The following is an 18,096-nucleotide window of genomic DNA, read 5'->3' as shown; positions in this document are numbered from 1 at the left end:
GGGGTATGGTGGTGTCGCTTTCTCCCCGATATGCTTGGGCGAAAGCATTGGCAGCGGCTTTTCCAGTGAGTGTTCTTCCTTCCTCCTCCAGGGTGATCTTCTGTCCCTTGTTGCCCTCTTCATTCAGTGCTCTTGTAAGTTTCCAGAGCTTCGTTGTGTCTTTTTCCATATTCAGCCCTGCCGTCTTTTCTCTCCAGCCTCTTCTCTTGCACTCTAGCTTTGTCTTCAGATGTTTTGCTTTGCTTTCTTGGAGTTTGATGTTGTTCTCCTGGCTAGGGTTCGTCTCTGCCTCTTCTCTCATTCTTGTGAGTGCATCGTGCGTCTTCTGCAGCTCATCGGACCAGTATGGGATGTAGTCCTTCCTCACTCCACGTGGGATGCTGTCCTTGGCTGCCTGGATTATGCTAGCATTGAATTCCTTTATCACGTTGTTGATGTTTCTCCCCTCTGTTTCTATGGCTCTGGTCAGCTCATTTGTTCGTATGTTGAACAGTCCCCACTTTGCCTTTTTGTAGTTCCATCTCGGGTGTTGTGGATGCTCAGATGCTGAGTCTCTACTGATGGTAAGTAGAACTGGGCAATGGTCACTTCCACCCAGCTGTTCATCCACTTTTCTTGAGATGTTTTTGTGGATGTCATCCGTGCACAATGCCAGGTCTGGTGTTGTTGTTGAGTGCCAGCGGCGCGAGTAGAAGGTAGATGGATCTCTGGGGTCGTTGACAAGGATCAGGTGGTTGTCGTCCTGCCAAGATTCAATGTCTTCTCCTCGCCTGTCTAGTGTTTTATATCCCCAACTCTGGGACTGGCTGTTAAAGTCTCCAGCGATGAGGAAGCCGCTGTCAGGGACCTGGATTGTGTCAAGCGACAGCATCTTGTCGTTGGGGCAGTAGTAGTTGACGATGTTCATCTTGCTGTCATTGGTCGTTATCTTGACTTCTATGTACTCTGCTTCTTCCATGTATCTGTTGGTTTCACTGGCATTTATGTTGTTCCTGACCAGAGTCATCACTCCTCCTTTAATTCTTCCTCCCTTGTCGGTCACTCCTGAACACCTGGTACCCTCGGATCTTAAAGGGATTCCCTTCTTGCAGGTGTGTTTCCTGAATGCAGCAGATGTTGATGCTGTTTTCATAGAGGAAGTGCTCTAATTCTTCCTTCTTATTGGATACCCCCTCTGCATTCCAATGCATGATGTTAATAGTGGGGTTGTCCTTGGCTCTGCTGTTTTTCCGGCCAGTCGCTTTCCTTTCTCGTCCCCTGGCTCCACAAGACGAGATGAAGGGACCTCCAGTAGCTGAGGGTGGACTCCTTTGAGGCGCGGAGCCCGGCGCTGCACCTGCCTGGTGGATCCTCACAGGGCGAGCACCATTACTGTCAATTCTGTTTCCAAGTGTCATAATGGCAGTTGATGCGTAGTGTTGTGGTTTGTTGGAGTGCGCCGTGCGGCCCAACACATACGTCTTCAGCACTCGAGGTTTCTGTCAGGGTTACCTCACCCTTAGCTCATGGCCCAAGGACCTGCCCTGTGAGCACAAGGTTGGTCCATATTAGTCTGGCCTCTACCCTTCGGCCTGTCCAGCTTGGGAAGCCCTGCCAGGAGTTTACACTCCCGCTGGCATAGCTCTTAGGGTCACCGAGACACGCAAACCACCACACCACGTTAAGGAATGGGCCATGTGGTGGCCATTATTTGCTGATTCCAAAAACATATAAATATGTTATATTTGGATTAAAAACACGCTCAGAAAGTTAAAACGAAGAGAGGTACAGAAAAGCGTGCTATCGTTTTCAGCGCAACTACTACCCCGCTCTTCTTGTCAATTTCACTGCCTTTGCCGTGAGCAGTGGACTGACGATGCTACGAGTTTTCGGTCTTGCTGCGTTGCATTGCGTTCAGTTTCATTCTGTGAGTTCGACAGCTACTTGACTATATGTTGTATTTTCGCCTTACGCGACTTGTTATATTGCTGCTACAGACCCGCCCACAGCACAGAGCGGCGAGTTGCACGTGCTTCAGGAACCAGACGCGGTGCTTGACAACAGGACGGGACAATGGAAAGTGGAACTGACGTGTGGGGTTTTGACCTCCCCCGGTCACCCTGATGTCCACGTCGTCTGGACGGTCAGTTTGCGTTTGGAATTTCATAAGCAGGAATTTTCCTCTTTTTCCCCTCCCCCCCTTTTGTTTTTGAGTCTAGTTGGTCGTTAGGTTGGTGTACTAATGTTGTAGATGAGTGTCTGTCGATTGGCTGTTTGGTTTGTTGTGGTTGTTGCTGTTGTTGTTGTTGTTGTTGTTGTTGTTCGAATGTTTTTGTGAATCTGCAAATGAATAATAAAGTTGCAGCCTATATTCTTGTTATCATTCTATGAAAAGCGGACTTGGTTTTATAAGCATTAGGTGCGTGTTTTTACTTACCTCTTTCTGGAGATTGTATAACGAATGATGTCCAAACCTCCACAATAACCCTAATTTATCGCTGTGCTGAATGCACGAGTGGACATACCACCACTAACAGCGTGTCTTGTAATAATATGTGCGGAAGAATGTCCAGAAATTCCATCGTTGTAACTGATGTACCTTTTTTTCAAGAAAAGTTACGCTTGTGAATCTCATTCAGCATTCAATGTAAATTGTCACCAGACCCCAGACGGCCACACGGTGGAGAGTTCCAGTGAACACAACGGTACATTCCGTCTGCTCCTGCCCAACCCTCCGTCTGGAGGTAACTACACCTGCACTCTCCCGCCCCTCTCCCCAGCCACACGCTGTCTCCCGCCACTCTCCCCGCTGCTAGAGGGCGCCACTGTCACTGTGGATCAGGTCAAGGCTAGCTTCACTCTGTTGGAGGCAAGGCAGAGAGAGACAGAGGCCCGGCTAGAGGCCAAGCTGAAAGAAACCATAGAAAAGCAGAGCGAGACCGAGGCCAAACAGCAAAACATGCTGACGCTGATGTCTACAGAAAACGCAAGGTTGCAGAGTGAGCTGGATTCAGTGAAGAACGAAAACGACCAGCATAAAGGTTACATCAACGCCTTGCAGAACACAACGGAGACACTCACAGCTCGGCTTGGTAGGTGGTTGTGTGACTGTGTGCATGTGTGTGTGTGCGTGTTTGTGTGTGTGTGTGTGTGTGTGTGTGTGTGTGTGTGTGTGTGTGTATGTGTATGTGTGTATCAGTGAAATGTTAAGATCGCATAGTTGTAGTCCTGCACCGGACTCCTGTACACACTTGTTGTATCTTACGCACACACATTTACTCACTTGTACACACTGAGGCACACACTGTCGCACACAAACACACCGGAAGATGACATCACGCAACCGTACGACCACAAACACTTGGGTAAACATAAACTAAGTGTCTTAATAAACACACAAACTATGACTTTCACTCTGAACCAAGCTAAAATTGATGAATGTCAGTAGAAAGGGGAATGATTGGGGTTTTTTGCAGACAGCTACTTACGTTTATTGCTTACCATGGTTCATTGACAGTGGCCGAATGTAGGGCCTGCATGCGGTTTTCGGTGTGAAAAATTAACGTTCAACATAAATTTCTCTCTGACAAGGATTTGAAGTACAAATATTCCTCTATTTATACTATTTTGGTATATCTATGTTCATCTGTATCAATTTCGTGTTTCATTGCGTCATCATAATGCCATAAGAAGCAATCAAAACAAGCAAGTGGAGTACGTTTCGTTCAGCGCTGGAGCCCCTAAATGTGTGTCTGTCCAGCGTGGGTGACCAGCGCGGAACAAAACTTGACTGACATGGGTTTTGGTTTTACTTCTCGTGCCTCAACACCTTGAAGCTAGGTCGGGAAAATGCATCAGCACAACAGCAAGAAACTATAGAACCAACTTATGATACAGAAAAGCCATAAAATGATACCGTTGCTTAGCATTTCTTCATTTTGATCAGCTTCAGTGCCCATGAAGCGACACTCCGCGAGTATTTTAAGCCGATGCGGGTCACATAATAGTCCTAGTCAGCTTAAAACAAGTCGCGTAAGGCGAAAACACAACATTTAGTCAAGCTATCGAACTCACAGAATGAAACTGAACGCACTGCATTTTTTTCACCAAGACCGATCGTGGCAAAGGCAGTGAAATTGACAAGCCTAATTGGCCCAGTTATGGCATGCCATTTATGGCCCGGTTCTGTTTTGCCATCTATGGGCCAATACTTTGATTTTGGTGGCAGCCTGTGCCAGGGGTTGCCAGTAAAACACCAGCACTGGGCCAGTGTTGGCATGTTTATTGGGCATGTGTTTGGTGCAGTTACAGTTTCTACCGTTGAAGGTAAGAGAACAGCCAGCAAAACAACCCTGCTCACCGTGTGGCCTTGACTTTCAGATGCAGCCAGCACACGTGTCAGTTTCCACGGCAGACTGAGGAGCAGTCTCAAGAACTTCCAGGGACGCCTTCATCCCTTCAACATCATCACCAACGAAGGGGACGCCCTCGACGGAACTACAGGCATCTTCACCACACCAAGGAACGGAACTACAGGCATCTTCACCACACCAAGGAACGGAACTACAGGCATCTTCACCACACCAAGGAACGGAACTACAGGCATCTTCACCACACCAAGGAACGGAACTACAGGCATCTTCACCACACCAAGGAACGGGACTACAGGCATCTTCACCACACCAAGGAACGGAACTACAGGCATCTTCACCACACCAAGGAACGGAACTACAGGCATCTTCACCACACCAAGGAACGGAACTTATTTCTTTGTTGCTTCATCGACGTCACTAAGTCCGGATAAGTATGTTTACATGCACCTGATGACAGAGGGCACGAGCGTGGCGTTTGCATACGCCAGACGAGATTCCAGTTACCCCGCAGCGGCAACGTGTCACGCCACGCTGCACCTCACTGTGGGGGAACGGGTGTGGGTGGAGAGCGCGTACTCAAATACGTATTATTACTATGAAAGCACTTCCTTCACAGGATTCCTGCTGGGTGCTGATGACTGGTGACAGGCACTGAGTTGAAAGGTAGGCCTACTATTGGGCTCTGCGTTGAAAGTGAATACAACATTACAATTCAGTCAAGCAAGCGATCGTGTAATCAAGCAATGGGTCAGGCAATCAAACATGGAAGAAGGCAAGGAAGCAAGCAAGTGTGTAGTGGAATAAACGTTGATGCTTACTACTTCTGTAAGTTTCACACATGTACATTAGAGAAATACTTGCATTTCATATTATATCAAGAAATATAAGAAAGTATATTGAAAGACAAACACATTAAAGAACTCAAGAACAAGCCAGCAAAACATTAAAACACACACACACACACACACACACACACAAAAACACATACACACACACACACACACATACACACACACAAACACACACACACACACACACACACACACACACACACACACACACACACTTGCGCGCGTGCGCACTTGCACGCTAGTGAAAGAGGAGAGAAAGAGAAATAAATTATATTATGTTTTACTATCAGACGTTTTTCTATCATAACATATCTGTAAACCAATTGTTTTTCTGAACAGTATAATACTTGCATTTTATTAATTACTTTTGTGATATATAAAAATGAAGCAGTTTCTTTATCTTTGATATCAATGTATATTTTAACTTCTCGAACGTGTGAATACACAGGCAAATCAAGGAAAGGCAAAATGCTTACATGATGTGCAGTAACAATCAATTCCTGGATGAAAATGATAACTACATTGCCCAGAATCTATACAGCAAAATTAATGTAACTACCTTTTCGCTTTGCCTCCCCTGATACTGGGATAATATCCATGAAGAACATGTGAATCCATGCATCATGCAGTAACAACCAATCCTTGGTAGCAAATGGTGCAGGTAGCCAGATGGGAAGTTATGCACCAAGTGCAATCAGCTCTTTTCAGCTTTTTTTGTCTTTGCTTCCTTGTAATGTTGGAATGAAATGCTGAAAGTGGAAGACAACAATACATACCGGGCAGTTACAACCAATCTCGTCAACAAACTTAGTTGTGTTTGCCAACCTCGGAAGTAATCCTTAGTCCTTATATTCGGTAAGTAATATTCCATGTTGTATTGGTTTGAATACTATAAATTATTCCCCCCCTCTGCTCCTTTCCTTTTGTAAGCCAGAAGGAGTGTTTATTTTTGGTAATCACTCAGCAATCAAGCAAATCAATCTGAAGCTCGCATTTTTTATGATCCACAAACTTCGACCATTATTGTTAATATTCACTGAGACTCAACATGTAACCTCTACTTCACAATAGTGTCCGCCACTTTACTATGTTAGTTGTCTCTTAAAGCACATTTATAGTTTATCATGCTGTGTTTGTTTGTTGTATAATTAGTCCATGAGTGTGAATAAAACACTGTTTAAATCAAGTTATCCTATATGTGTATTTATGTGCATGTTGTATATTTGCTTCCTGTAAAGTTTGAATATATTTCGTAGAGTGGAAGACAGCACTAGGACACGTGGGGCAAGTAGGAAAATAACGTGTGTTTCATGGGATAGAGACAACAAGAACCGTGACGTAATGAGATCTAATTTGTTTGGTCAGCCGCACAGAACAATCAAGGAATTACACATAGATATACCTTTTTCTAAAACGAAAAAAACCAAAACGAGCAATGAAACAAAGAAGAAAAAGACCACACTGTGATCTGTACTCTAGCAATAGAACATCTGTACTCTAGCAATAGAACATCTGTACTCTAGCAATAAAACACAGCTTCACTGCGATTTCTTTTCGTCCGGCAAAACTACAATTCCTAAATGGATCACCGCTTCTCAAAGAAAATAAACAATTATCTGTAATAGCAACTTTTGGCAGTTTATCTATGGTGGAAAAAGCTTGTTTCTAGCTCATTTATTTTAAAAGTGTTATTGTATTACTAATGTGCATGCCAATCTTGTTTTGAATTAAGTTACATTTTATTTTGTACTTCAATAAATTTTCATTATGTTGGCTTTTGTTGTTGTTGTTGTGTGTACGCTTGCGGCGATTTTTGAATGAATACTTTTGCTGTGTGTGTGTGTGTGTGTGTGTGTGTGTGTGTGTGTGTGTGTACGTGTGTGTACGTGTGTGTGTGTGTGTGTGTGTGTTTGTGTATGTGTGTGTGTATGTGTGTGTTTGTATGTGTGTGTGTGTGTGTGTGTGTGTGTGTGTGTGTGTCTTTTCAAGCGTATTAGTGTTTCAATTTTCTTTTCACCATCTGTTCCTGACAAGGAAGTCTTCCTCTTCTTTCTTATCCTGTGCATTTATCTTTGTATTTGTTCGGTGTTTACAATTGTCACGTGCGTTTCTTTCATCGATGTACACACGTCCTTGACGGACATAACGCTCCATAAAGTGTTTGGGAAATGTACAGTCTCAGCTGTCCGGTGGCTGCTCACTTCTTACAGGACTGTGGTTCAAGAACAATATCACAACAGAACGTGCTTTTCACTTTTGTCTCATGACCTTATTCCTTCCCCGATCCCTTGCAACGTGTTCTATGAAAGTTGTTTTGATCATAAGTGTGTCATCGTCACTGGTATGCACCGACAGAATATTTCACAGCCAAAGGTGTACCGTCGTAGTTGTTACAACTTCTTATCTTGACACTGTTAACTGTCATTAAATATGTTGAGGGCGGGCACTCGTGGACAGCGTGATTTGTTAGAGTTTACATCCACCGCCACTGACAACACCCCTCTCCCCCTACCCCATTCCCTGTACTGACAACACCCCTCTCCCCTCTACCCCATTCCCTGTACTGACAACACCCCTCTCCCCCCTACCCCATTCCCTGTACTGACAACACCACCACCACAACCCTTACTCCCGCACTCCACCCCCGACCTTAACGGCAACTCATTTTTGCTCTAATTTCGAACACGTCCACGCACACACACACACACACACACACAAACACACACACACACACACACGCACACTCACACACACACACACACACGCACGCACATACACACATACACACATGGCACACATACACACACACACACACACATACACACGCACGAACACACGCACATACACACACACACACACTCACAAACACATGCACACACACACACACATACACACAAACACACACACACACACAAACGCACACACACACATGCACAAACACACACACACACGCACGCGCGCACGCACGCACGCACGCACGCACGCACGAAAGCATACATAAACACAAAGGTCTACACACACTCACCCCCGGTACCTCAACTACACCCCCCCTCCCCCCTCCCCCTCCCATCCCATCTTCCACACGCACACACAAACAACAGAAAACAATGCTTTTCGAGCAAACTGAACATACACCAACACAGACCCTTTCTGATAGCAGTTGTAATCATCAATGAATGCAGCTTGGAATGACTGTACGTGATTCAGTACGACTGTCTGGGTCGTGAAGCTCGCTTCAGAGCCACCCGTACTTGTTCGTTCAAGGGCGCGATTTGTATCCGTCCGGACATGATCAGGTGGTGTTGCCATATTGAACCATTAGTTTGCTCGAGTTGTTGAACTTTGAAAACATTAGGTTCAAGATAAGCTGTGGATATATTCATTGTAAGCCTTGTGCTGGTGACATATGTAACTTGATTTCGAGAAGAAAAAAACATTAGTTTGCCCGAGTTGTTGAACAAAATAGATTCAATATGTATTAATTGTAAGCCGATTCCAGGTGACATTCTGTATTTTTCGGAATGACAAGGTATTGTCACACATTCTTATTTAAAACTATAAAAGGACATTGTCCACAGCTTCAGTAGTCCATTGACGTGGTCACTTCCAATAGACCCGTGAAGAAGGGATATCGGACGAATACCGCAACGAGCTGTGCTGCTCACCTGTAACTCTAGATCTGCGTGACTTTGTTAACAATAACAATAACAATAACAACACTTTATTGTCCATTAAAATATTACATAAAAATGGAACATTTTCTTCGGCACACCCTGCAGTTCCTTTACCCTATAATCATAACTTTTTGAAAGATTCATTTTCCCTCGAAGGACGGTATATTTGATATTTGAGGGGGCGGGGAAGGGTGGGGGGGGGGGGGGAGAAACTTTTCTTACACGAAAACGAGCATGAAAACCTTGACCTATAGAAAGAGTTCATTACAGAGAATAACAAAATGCACCTGTTTGTATTACCTGTTGGTGCTTAACAAAAACAGACGAAACAGTAAATATCCGCTTAGGGAGGGGGGGGGGGGGCAAAGGGGCTGGTTCTAAATTGTGTGTTATTTTCGTGTCCTTTAAGTGGTCTTTCCGATCTGCCTCTACTTAAAAAGATCACATCAATTTGGCAACATCTGTATTTGAGACTATTTGGGTTTGATTGAGAACATATAATACGATGAAACTCGTGTCTTTGTGACAGGGAAGACTTGCACTGAATAATTCGTTGTCAAAACGCCACTTTAATTATCACACGTAATCAGACGTAACCTTGTTTTGTGTTATATGATTTCCATCGAGACGCCGACCGTGTATTGCTTTTTTAATAAAGGAATGTGTACATGTGTGTGTGTGTGTGTGTGTGTGTGTGTGTGTGTGTGTGTGTGTGTGTGTGTGTGTGCGTGCGTGCGTGTATGTGTGTGTGTGTGTGTGCGCAAACGTGCCATTCCGTCCTGTTCACTAAAAACAAGCAGCTCACAAGTTGTGAACTATCAGATAGCATTAAATCTGCCACAACATTGTGTGCCAGTGCCACAGCCGTTCACACTTTTCAATTATCATCACTGAACCCTTACTTCCTGTTTTTGTACAGACTGAAATGATGTAAATCTCGTTAAATCCATCGAGAGAGTCACTGTAAGATTCACTGACGCTTTTCTACACATACCAACATTCTGAAACCTGGCTGCTGATAGTTCAGAGCTGGACTTTTAACTGACTCTTCTGTCTTAATCCCGCAACAGGACATGTTGAGATTCAAACTTGGTAATCATTCAAGTGTTCATTTATACAGCGCAAACGACTGGAGACATCTGTCTGTGGTGGTTTATACGATAAGAAAAGTAGTTTCAAATTAACTGAAAACAAACCACTACACATCAGATATGTTGTATTGTTTGTAACCTCAGGACTTCAAGGAGTAGACAGCTAAGACATTTAACATTTAGAAACAAATTCACTCTGCACTTGAGTTAGCGTGGCTGAAATAATTCTATGTGTCTTGGTGGAAGGATGCACGTATTCGGTGCAACAGCCTTCGTCAATCATGAAATCCCTCTAGTGCAACAGCCTTCGTCAATCACGACATCTCTCTGGTGCAACAGCCTTCGTCAATCACGACATCCCTCTGGTGCCTTGTTTTCGTGCTTCGTCAGTTTGGAAATACCTTTCTTCTGTAGACAATCAGGTACACTACCACAGGCCTACAGAAGGCAGGTATTGTGAAATGGATGAAGCGTTAAAACAACGCACCAGAGTGATTTCTTTATGGTTTGTAAAAGAATGGTTTCAAGGAGTAGACAGCCAAAGTATTTTAAAGGTATCTTCCGTTTGGTGACACCATCGTCTAAATCACGATATGTATTTATCAGTCGGAACATTATCAGCTGATGTCGCTATATATATTAGCTTCACTTCAAAAACTCTCTTGCGTGTTCGTGTTGCCAAACTTTAAAAATAAATCTGCTATCAGCTGTCATTCGGTAAAAAAAGTTTGTGCTGGTATTTGTACTGTGTCGTGTCAAGGTCACACACGTTTTACCCCAATGGTCATGCATATCTAACATTCGCATTTAAACAGTTAATAGAATGACATAAACAAAACAAAACAAATGATTGCATGCTCTGTTGTGTTTTGTCTTCATTTCGTTCAGTTGTTGAGTGAGTATTTGAACTTTGTTCACCGTCTCGTGTATATTGCATTGCAGTCTATACTTGTTTTCTTTGTGGGTCTTTGTGGGTCTGTGTAGGTCTTAGTGGGTCTTTGTGGGTCTTTGTGGGTCTGTGTAGGTCTTTGTGGGTCTTTGTGGGTCTTTGTGGGTCTTTGTGGGTCTTTGTGGGTCTGTAAAGGTCTTAGTGGGTCCTCACATGTAATCAACATTTCTTATGAACAAACATTGATTCTGATCAGACAGAATTTATCAGACAGAACGGGTGATCTCACCTACTTTATTGTATGCAGAAAGAACAAATGATCGGAAAGAACAAATGATGAGACAGAACTTTTGATCAGACAAAATTATAATCAGACAAAACTTATGCTCAGATATAGCTTATGACCTGACCGAACTGACGACCTATGTGATTATATTGCAAAGTGATTATAAGACACCGTTTCAGCAGTCCGGGGTGGGGTGGGGGTGGGGGGGGGGGGGGGTCGCTTCTAACATGAGCTGTGGAGAAAGTGTTACTCAAGAACACCGCAACAAACTGTGTTGTTCACTTCTAATTCTTGTGTGACCTTCTTATTTACCTTCCCTATTTCTATCTTTTCCAACATTTATCTGTCCCTCAATCAAGTTTGTTTATGTTAAATACTTGTTTTCAATTGGTATGCACTGCAATAACCTCTACTTGTTTCGGTGGCCAAAATCTTATCTCCGTCCCTTTGACAGGACTCACGTAAACTGCAGGCATGTGTGGACAGCGTGGTCTGATACAGAGCTCACTTGAAGTGCAGTGATGGTACCCGTCTCCCAAACCCCCACCCCACCACCCCGGCACCGCCACCACCACCCTCCTCGCTATAAAGTAGCACTTATGTTTTACAGATAGCAGTTTTTGATTGTGCAACAACGCCGTACAAGGCCACTGAATAAGTGCCTTTACCAAAACAACTGATAGCAAGAGCTGGATTAAGCTGCACTGTTCTATTGTTGTTCCAGGGCGCGCCCTTTAAGTTGGCACGATAATAGATGTGTTGCAATAAGGAAAACACTAATATGTATCGATTGAACATGGGATTTCCCTTCTTTGAGCCATGTGACGTCAGAGTCCGACAAAAATTCATATTTAGGCGGCCAGCCGAGACTAAACAAATCGCGTAAGGCGAAAATACAACATTTAGTCAAGCTCAGTCGAACACACAGAATGAAACTGAACGCATTGCATTTTTTCCGCAAGACCGTACACTCGTAGCATCGTCTGTCCACCGCTCGTGGCAAAGGCAGTGAAATTAACAATCCAGAAAAGCGCGGTAGCGCGGCTGTGGAGGATAGCACGCTTTTCTATATATATCTCTATTCTTTTTAACTCTCTGAACGTGTTTTTAATCCAAAAATATCATATCTGTATCTATATGTTTTTGGAATCAGGAACAGACAAGGAATAAGATGAAATTGTTTTTAAATCGATTTCGGAAATTTAATTTTAATCATAATTTTTTATATTTTTAATTTTCAGAGGTTGTTTTTAATCCGAATATAACATATTTATATGTTTTTGGAATCAGAAAATGAAAAAAAATACGATAAACGTAATTTTGGATCGTTTTATAAAAAAATAATTTTAATTACAATTTTATGATTTTTAATGACCAAAGTCATTAATTAATTTTTAAGCCTCCAAGCTGAAATGCAATACCAAAGTCCGGCCTTCGTCGAAGATTGCTTGGCCAAAATTTCAATCAATTTTATTGAAAAATGAGGGTGTGACAGTGCCGCCTCAACTTTTACAAAAAGCCGGATATGACATCATCAAAGACATTTATCGAAAAAATTAAAAACATATCTGGGGATATCATACATAGGAACTCTCAGGAAAAATTTCATAAAGATCGGTCCAGTAGTTTACTCTGAATCGCTCTACACACACACACAGACACACACACATACACCACGACCCTCGTCTCGACTAAATGTAAAAATAGTGCATGTTTGTTTGCATTCAATCGTTAAAAACTAAAAGGAATTCTAAGCAGAATCAATTGATACGTAAATGTGTTTTTTGTATTTTTGACCAAAATGTGACGTTTTACACAGATCTCGACAGTCAAACGTATAGGTGTCTTTTTCGGGCATGTGCACTTTGAACCGCCTGCGATCTCTCTGTCATTGAAACTGCGTCTACATTACTTTTCACTTGTGGGTTAAACTTATCACCACTGTCCGGGAATCCTTATTTTCTGACAAAAATGTGTAGTGTAGACTACAAGACCAGACTATCGAAATAGCCATGTGTTGGGAGCTTCTTACAACGCTTCTGTCTCGTGAGTATACAGTTCAATGGGTTACAAACAAAGAAACAAGGCCGGGACGTAGCTCAGTTGGTAGCGCGCTGGCTTTGTAGCCAGTTGGTCGCTATCAGCGTGGGTTCGATCCCCACGCTCGGCGAGAGATTTATTTCACGGAGTCAACTTTGTGCAGACTCTCTTCGGTGTCGCATATGCGCACGAAAAAATCCCAAATCTCAGGGCTTCAAAAACACGAAGACACGCATGCATGATCTCTCGTCTCTGATTATCATGATCGTATTTTGATACAAACCCAATGCTGGTGTGTCGAAGAAGATAGCCACAGCGGGCTTGTTCGAATCAAAGTATCACACCATATCTTCAGCGTATTACCAACACCTGTCCCAATATAGACCATTTGGTCTAAGAGGACGTTAAACCCTAATAGTCAGTCAGTCACAAAGAAACAAAAACAAAAAACACAGCCGTTGGACACACAGACAATGCATTTCCAGTCTGAAACAGTGTGTTAATTATTTCTTGTTTTGTTGTTATCATCAAATGAATGCAGCTTGGAATGACTGTACGTGATTCAGTACGACTGTCTGGGTCGTGAAGCTCGCTTCAGGGCCACCCGTACTTGTTCGTTCAAGGGCGCGATTTGTATCAGTCCGGACATGATCAGGTGGTGTTGCCATATAGAACTTTATTTTGTTTTTAAACATTAGTTTGCTCGAGTTGTTGAACTTTAAAAACATTAGGTTCAAGACAAGCTGTGTATGTATTCATTGTAAGCCTTGTGCTGGTGACATATTTATGTAACTTGATTTCGAGAAAAAAACCCATTAGTTTGCTCGAGTTGTTGAACAAATTAGATTCAGGATGTTTTAATTTTAAGCCGTTTCCGGGTGACATTTTGTATTTTTCGGAATGACAAGGTATTGTCAGACATTCTTATTTAAAACTTTAAAGGACATTGTCCACAGCTTCAGAAGTCCATTGACGAGGTCACTTCCAATAGACCCGTGAAGAAGGGATATCGGACGAATACCGCAACGAATTGTGTTGCGCACCTGTAACTCTAGATCTGCGTGACTTTGTTAACAATAACAATAACAATAACAATAACAATAACAGCACTTTATTGTCCATTAAAATATTACATAAAAATGGAAACTTTTGTTCGGCACACCCTGCAGTTCCTTTACCCTATAATCTTAACTTTTTAAAAGATTCGTTTTCCCTCGATCAAGTGTTTTCTATCTTAGTAGACCTTCGCTATCGGCATGCACTGTAGAAGAAAAGCACAGATCCGCTCGTACTTGCTTCAGTCCCCAATCATCGTATCCTTGTCAGTTTGACAGGACTCGCGTAAAGTGAAGACAACGTGGTATCACAGGACCCGTCTTTCCCCTCAAGCCCCCCCCTACCCACCCTCCACCCCCTTCATGAGTAGCACCTATCTTATCCGATAGCAGTTCTGTTTTCTAATGACGACGACAAATACAAGGCCACAGAAAAAAGTACGTTTAGCAAAACAACTGATAAGCAGAACCAGATTAAGCTGCACTGATTTACTTTTTGTTCCAGGGCCCAACCCCTTCAAATGACACGATAACATATCGCAATATATATCGCAATCAGCAAAGAACAGTATGCGGTGCGTTTTTCGTTCATGTGCACTAGGAACTTATAAAAGAGAACCGCCTTCTCTCGCTGTCAGTCAACCTACATCCACCTTACTCTTCACTCGCGCTAACACCGTCAGGAACTCTGTTAGTTTTGAGAGAACACTTTGTATTTTACGTCACAAGACTACGCGGTCCCGACAGCCATGTTTTGGGTTCTTCTTACAACGCTTCTGTCTTGTGAGTATACCGCCCAGTGCGACACAACATGTGAACAGATCACACACACACACACACACACACACACACACACACACACACACACACACACACACACACACACAGGCACAGACACACACACACACACACACACACACACATACACGCACACACAACACACACACACACACACACGCACACACACACGCACACACACACACACACACGCACACACGCACACACACACACACACACACACACACACACACACACACACACACACACACACCTTATCCAATCCGTGTCTTTCTGCACCACAGTGACCACAGCTCTCCAGTGGACCGACTCGCTGACCAACAACACAGTGATGACCGTTTGTTCCGCCAGCGACATCCACCTTCCCTGGAACTTCACCCTGTCACCTGACGAGCGTATCGAAGACATCAAGTGGAACTACCGGGCGGAGGACGGCTCTGAGGGACTGATCGCCATCTTTGCTGCCGGTCAGATCACCACAACGCCAGCTTACCATGGCCGCGTGCAGTGGACTGGTCAGGGAGGGATCGTGGTCAGTCAGGCTGCTGTTGCAGAGTCCGGTAACTACACTGTCGTGGTCAGCACTGGTGATGCCGCTCATCCCTTGGTCATCTTCTCCAAGACTGTCTACGTTCAGGTGTCGGGTGAGTTGATCAGGGATGTTATATTTGCTGTTCTGTGTCCGCTGGTCTGTTGTAAAACAATATGTTGGTGTGTTTATTTTCCAATTCTAAATATAAGCATTAATTTATGTCTTTATTTTCGGTTTGTTCTCACCGTATTTTGTTATTCAAAGTGCCATGTTTACAAGGTATGTATTTCTATTGGGTATATTGCTGCTACAGACCCGCCCACAGCACAGAGCGGCGAGTTGCACGTGCTACAGGAACCAGACGCGGTGCTTGACAACACGACGGGACAGTGGAAAGTGGAGCTGACGTGTGGGGTTTTGACTTCCCCCGGTCACCCTGCTGTCCACGTCGTCTGGACGGTCAGTTTGCGTTTGGAATTTAATAAGCAGGAATTTTCCTCTTTTTTCCCCCTTTTGTTGTTGGGTCTAGTTTGTCGTTAGGTTGGTATACTATTGTTGTTGATGATTGCTGATGGTGCTGTAGCTATTGATGTTGTTGTTGCTGGTTTTGTTGTTGCTGTTGTTGATGTTGTTCGAACGGGATTTTTTAATCGGCAAATGAACAATTAAGTTGCAGCCTATAGTCTTGTTATCATTCTATGAAAAGCGGACTTGGTTTTATAAGCATAAGGTGCGTGTTTTTACTTACATCTTTCTGGAGATTGTATAACGAATGATGTCCAAACCTCCACAATAACCCTAATTTATCGCTGTGCTGGATGCACGAGTGGACACACCACCACTAACAGCGTGTCTTGTAATATTGTGTGCGGAAGAATGTCAAGAAAATTCCATCGTTGCAACTGAAGTACCTTTCTTTCAAGAAACTTTACGCTTGTGTATCTTATTCAGCATTCAATATGTTTATTAATATTTTCACCAGACCCCAGACGGCCACACGGTGGAGAGTTCCAGTGAACACAACGGTACATTCCGTCTGCTCCTGCCCAACCCTCCGTCTGGAGGTAACTACACCTGCACTCTCCCGCCCCTCTCCCCAGCCACACGCTGTCTCCCGCCACTCTCCCCGCTGCTAGAGGGCGCCACTGTCACTGTGGATCAGGTCAAGGCTAGCTTCACTCTGTTGGAGGCCAGGCAGAGAGAGACAGAGGCCCGGCTAGAGGCCAAGCTGAAAGAAACAGAAGAAAAGCTGAGCGAGACAGATACCAAGCTGAGAGAGACCGAGGCCAAACAGCAAAACATGCTGACGCTGATGTCTACAGAAAACGCAAGGTTGCAGGCTGAGCTGGATTCAGTGAAGAACGAAAACGACCAGCATAAAGGTTACATCAACGCCTTGCAGAACACAACGGAGACACTCAAAGCTCGGCTTGGTAGGTGGTTGTGTGACTGTGTGTGCGCGTGTGTGTGTGTGTGTGTCTTTGTGTGTGTGTGTGTGTGTGTGTGTGTGTGTGTGTGTGTGTGTGTGTGTGTGTGTGTGTGTGTGTGTGTGTGTGTGTGTGTGTGTGTGTGTGTGTGTGTGTGTGTGTGTGTCACTGTGAGATTTATGTATTACTGATATCATCACCATCATCATCATCATCATCATCATCATCATCATCATCATCAACATCAACAACAACTGCACTACCTGTACCACACCCATCACCCAACATAAACATGAGTAACAATACAAGCGTCGTTACATTCCACTTTCAGACACAGCCACACTACGAGTCAGTTTCCACGCCAGGCTGACCTCATCCTTCACTTGCAGCGGAACTCTCACGCCGTTCACTGTCATCACCAACGAGGGGGACGCCTTCAGTGGAACAACAGGAATCTTCACAGCACCAAGGAACGGAACATACTTCTTTGTGGCGTCAGCGGGAACAGCCAGCAGTGACAAGTATGTTTACATGTACCTGCAGAAGGACGGTGTGGACGTGTCACGGGCATACACACTACAGTACTCTGGTTACTTCACGATGGGATCGGTGCAGGCCACGCTGTACCTCACGGCGGGTCAACGCGTCTGGTTGCACAGTGCTGCATCAGATCCATACTATTACTACTCCTCCACCTCCTTCACTGGATTCCTGATCCACGCCGACGACTAGAGGAAGGAAAGTCATCACCACTGTCTAGGACCATTCCGCTAGAGCTGATTCAAAGAGTGATTTGCATAAACAACACTCAAAGAACCATAACTGTGAGTCACGTGGTACACGTTGTATTCCTCTGTCAGTGACCGTCAGAGGCATTGACCATTCTAAGTGAACGATCCCAAGAGTGATTGACGAGAAAGACAAAATAACACACGGAAACATAACTGTTGCCAACAGCCACAACTTAGATTCTTCTTTCACCACATAGTCCACTGAATGTTTGATCCGTGATTACGACTATCGAGAGACAAGTGATCGTCAGTGTCTTTGACCATTCTGCATAAAGTTACTGTAGGAGTGATTTACGATGCGAAAACTCGA

The 18,096-nt window shown here is 44.0% G+C and overlaps 1 protein-coding gene across 2 annotated transcripts in view; it reads left to right on the top strand.

Moving 5' to 3' along the window:
• LOC138954752 (uncharacterized) overlaps nt 1-18,090 on the top strand; it is a 28,654-nt gene extending 10,564 nt beyond the window's left edge. Inside the window, exons 1-5 of one of the 2 annotated variants that reach the window (XM_070326522.1) lie at nt 14,668-15,021; nt 15,321-15,680; nt 15,882-16,027; nt 16,551-17,001; nt 17,327-18,090. In XM_070326522.1, the coding sequence (XP_070182623.1) occupies nt 14,988-15,021; nt 15,321-15,680; nt 15,882-16,027; nt 16,551-17,001; nt 17,327-17,727 (1,392 nt within the window). In that variant the 5' untranslated portion in view covers nt 14,668-14,987 and the 3' untranslated portion in view covers nt 17,728-18,090. Of the gene's footprint in view, nt 1-1,976; nt 2,123-2,641; nt 3,072-14,667; nt 15,022-15,320; nt 15,681-15,881; nt 16,028-16,550; nt 17,002-17,326 lie in introns of those variants that run through there. The other variant, XM_070326523.1, reaches the window with a different exon arrangement.
• Nucleotides 18,091-18,096: the final 6 nt, after the last annotated feature.

This window comes from Littorina saxatilis, unplaced genomic scaffold, assembly GCF_037325665.1.
Source record: "Littorina saxatilis isolate snail1 unplaced genomic scaffold, US_GU_Lsax_2.0 scaffold_537, whole genome shotgun sequence".
Lineage (NCBI taxonomy): Eukaryota > Metazoa > Mollusca > Gastropoda > Littorinimorpha > Littorinidae > Littorina > Littorina saxatilis.
The sequence above is the reverse complement of the archived record's forward strand: the minus strand, read 5'-3'. Positions and strand labels throughout refer to the sequence as shown.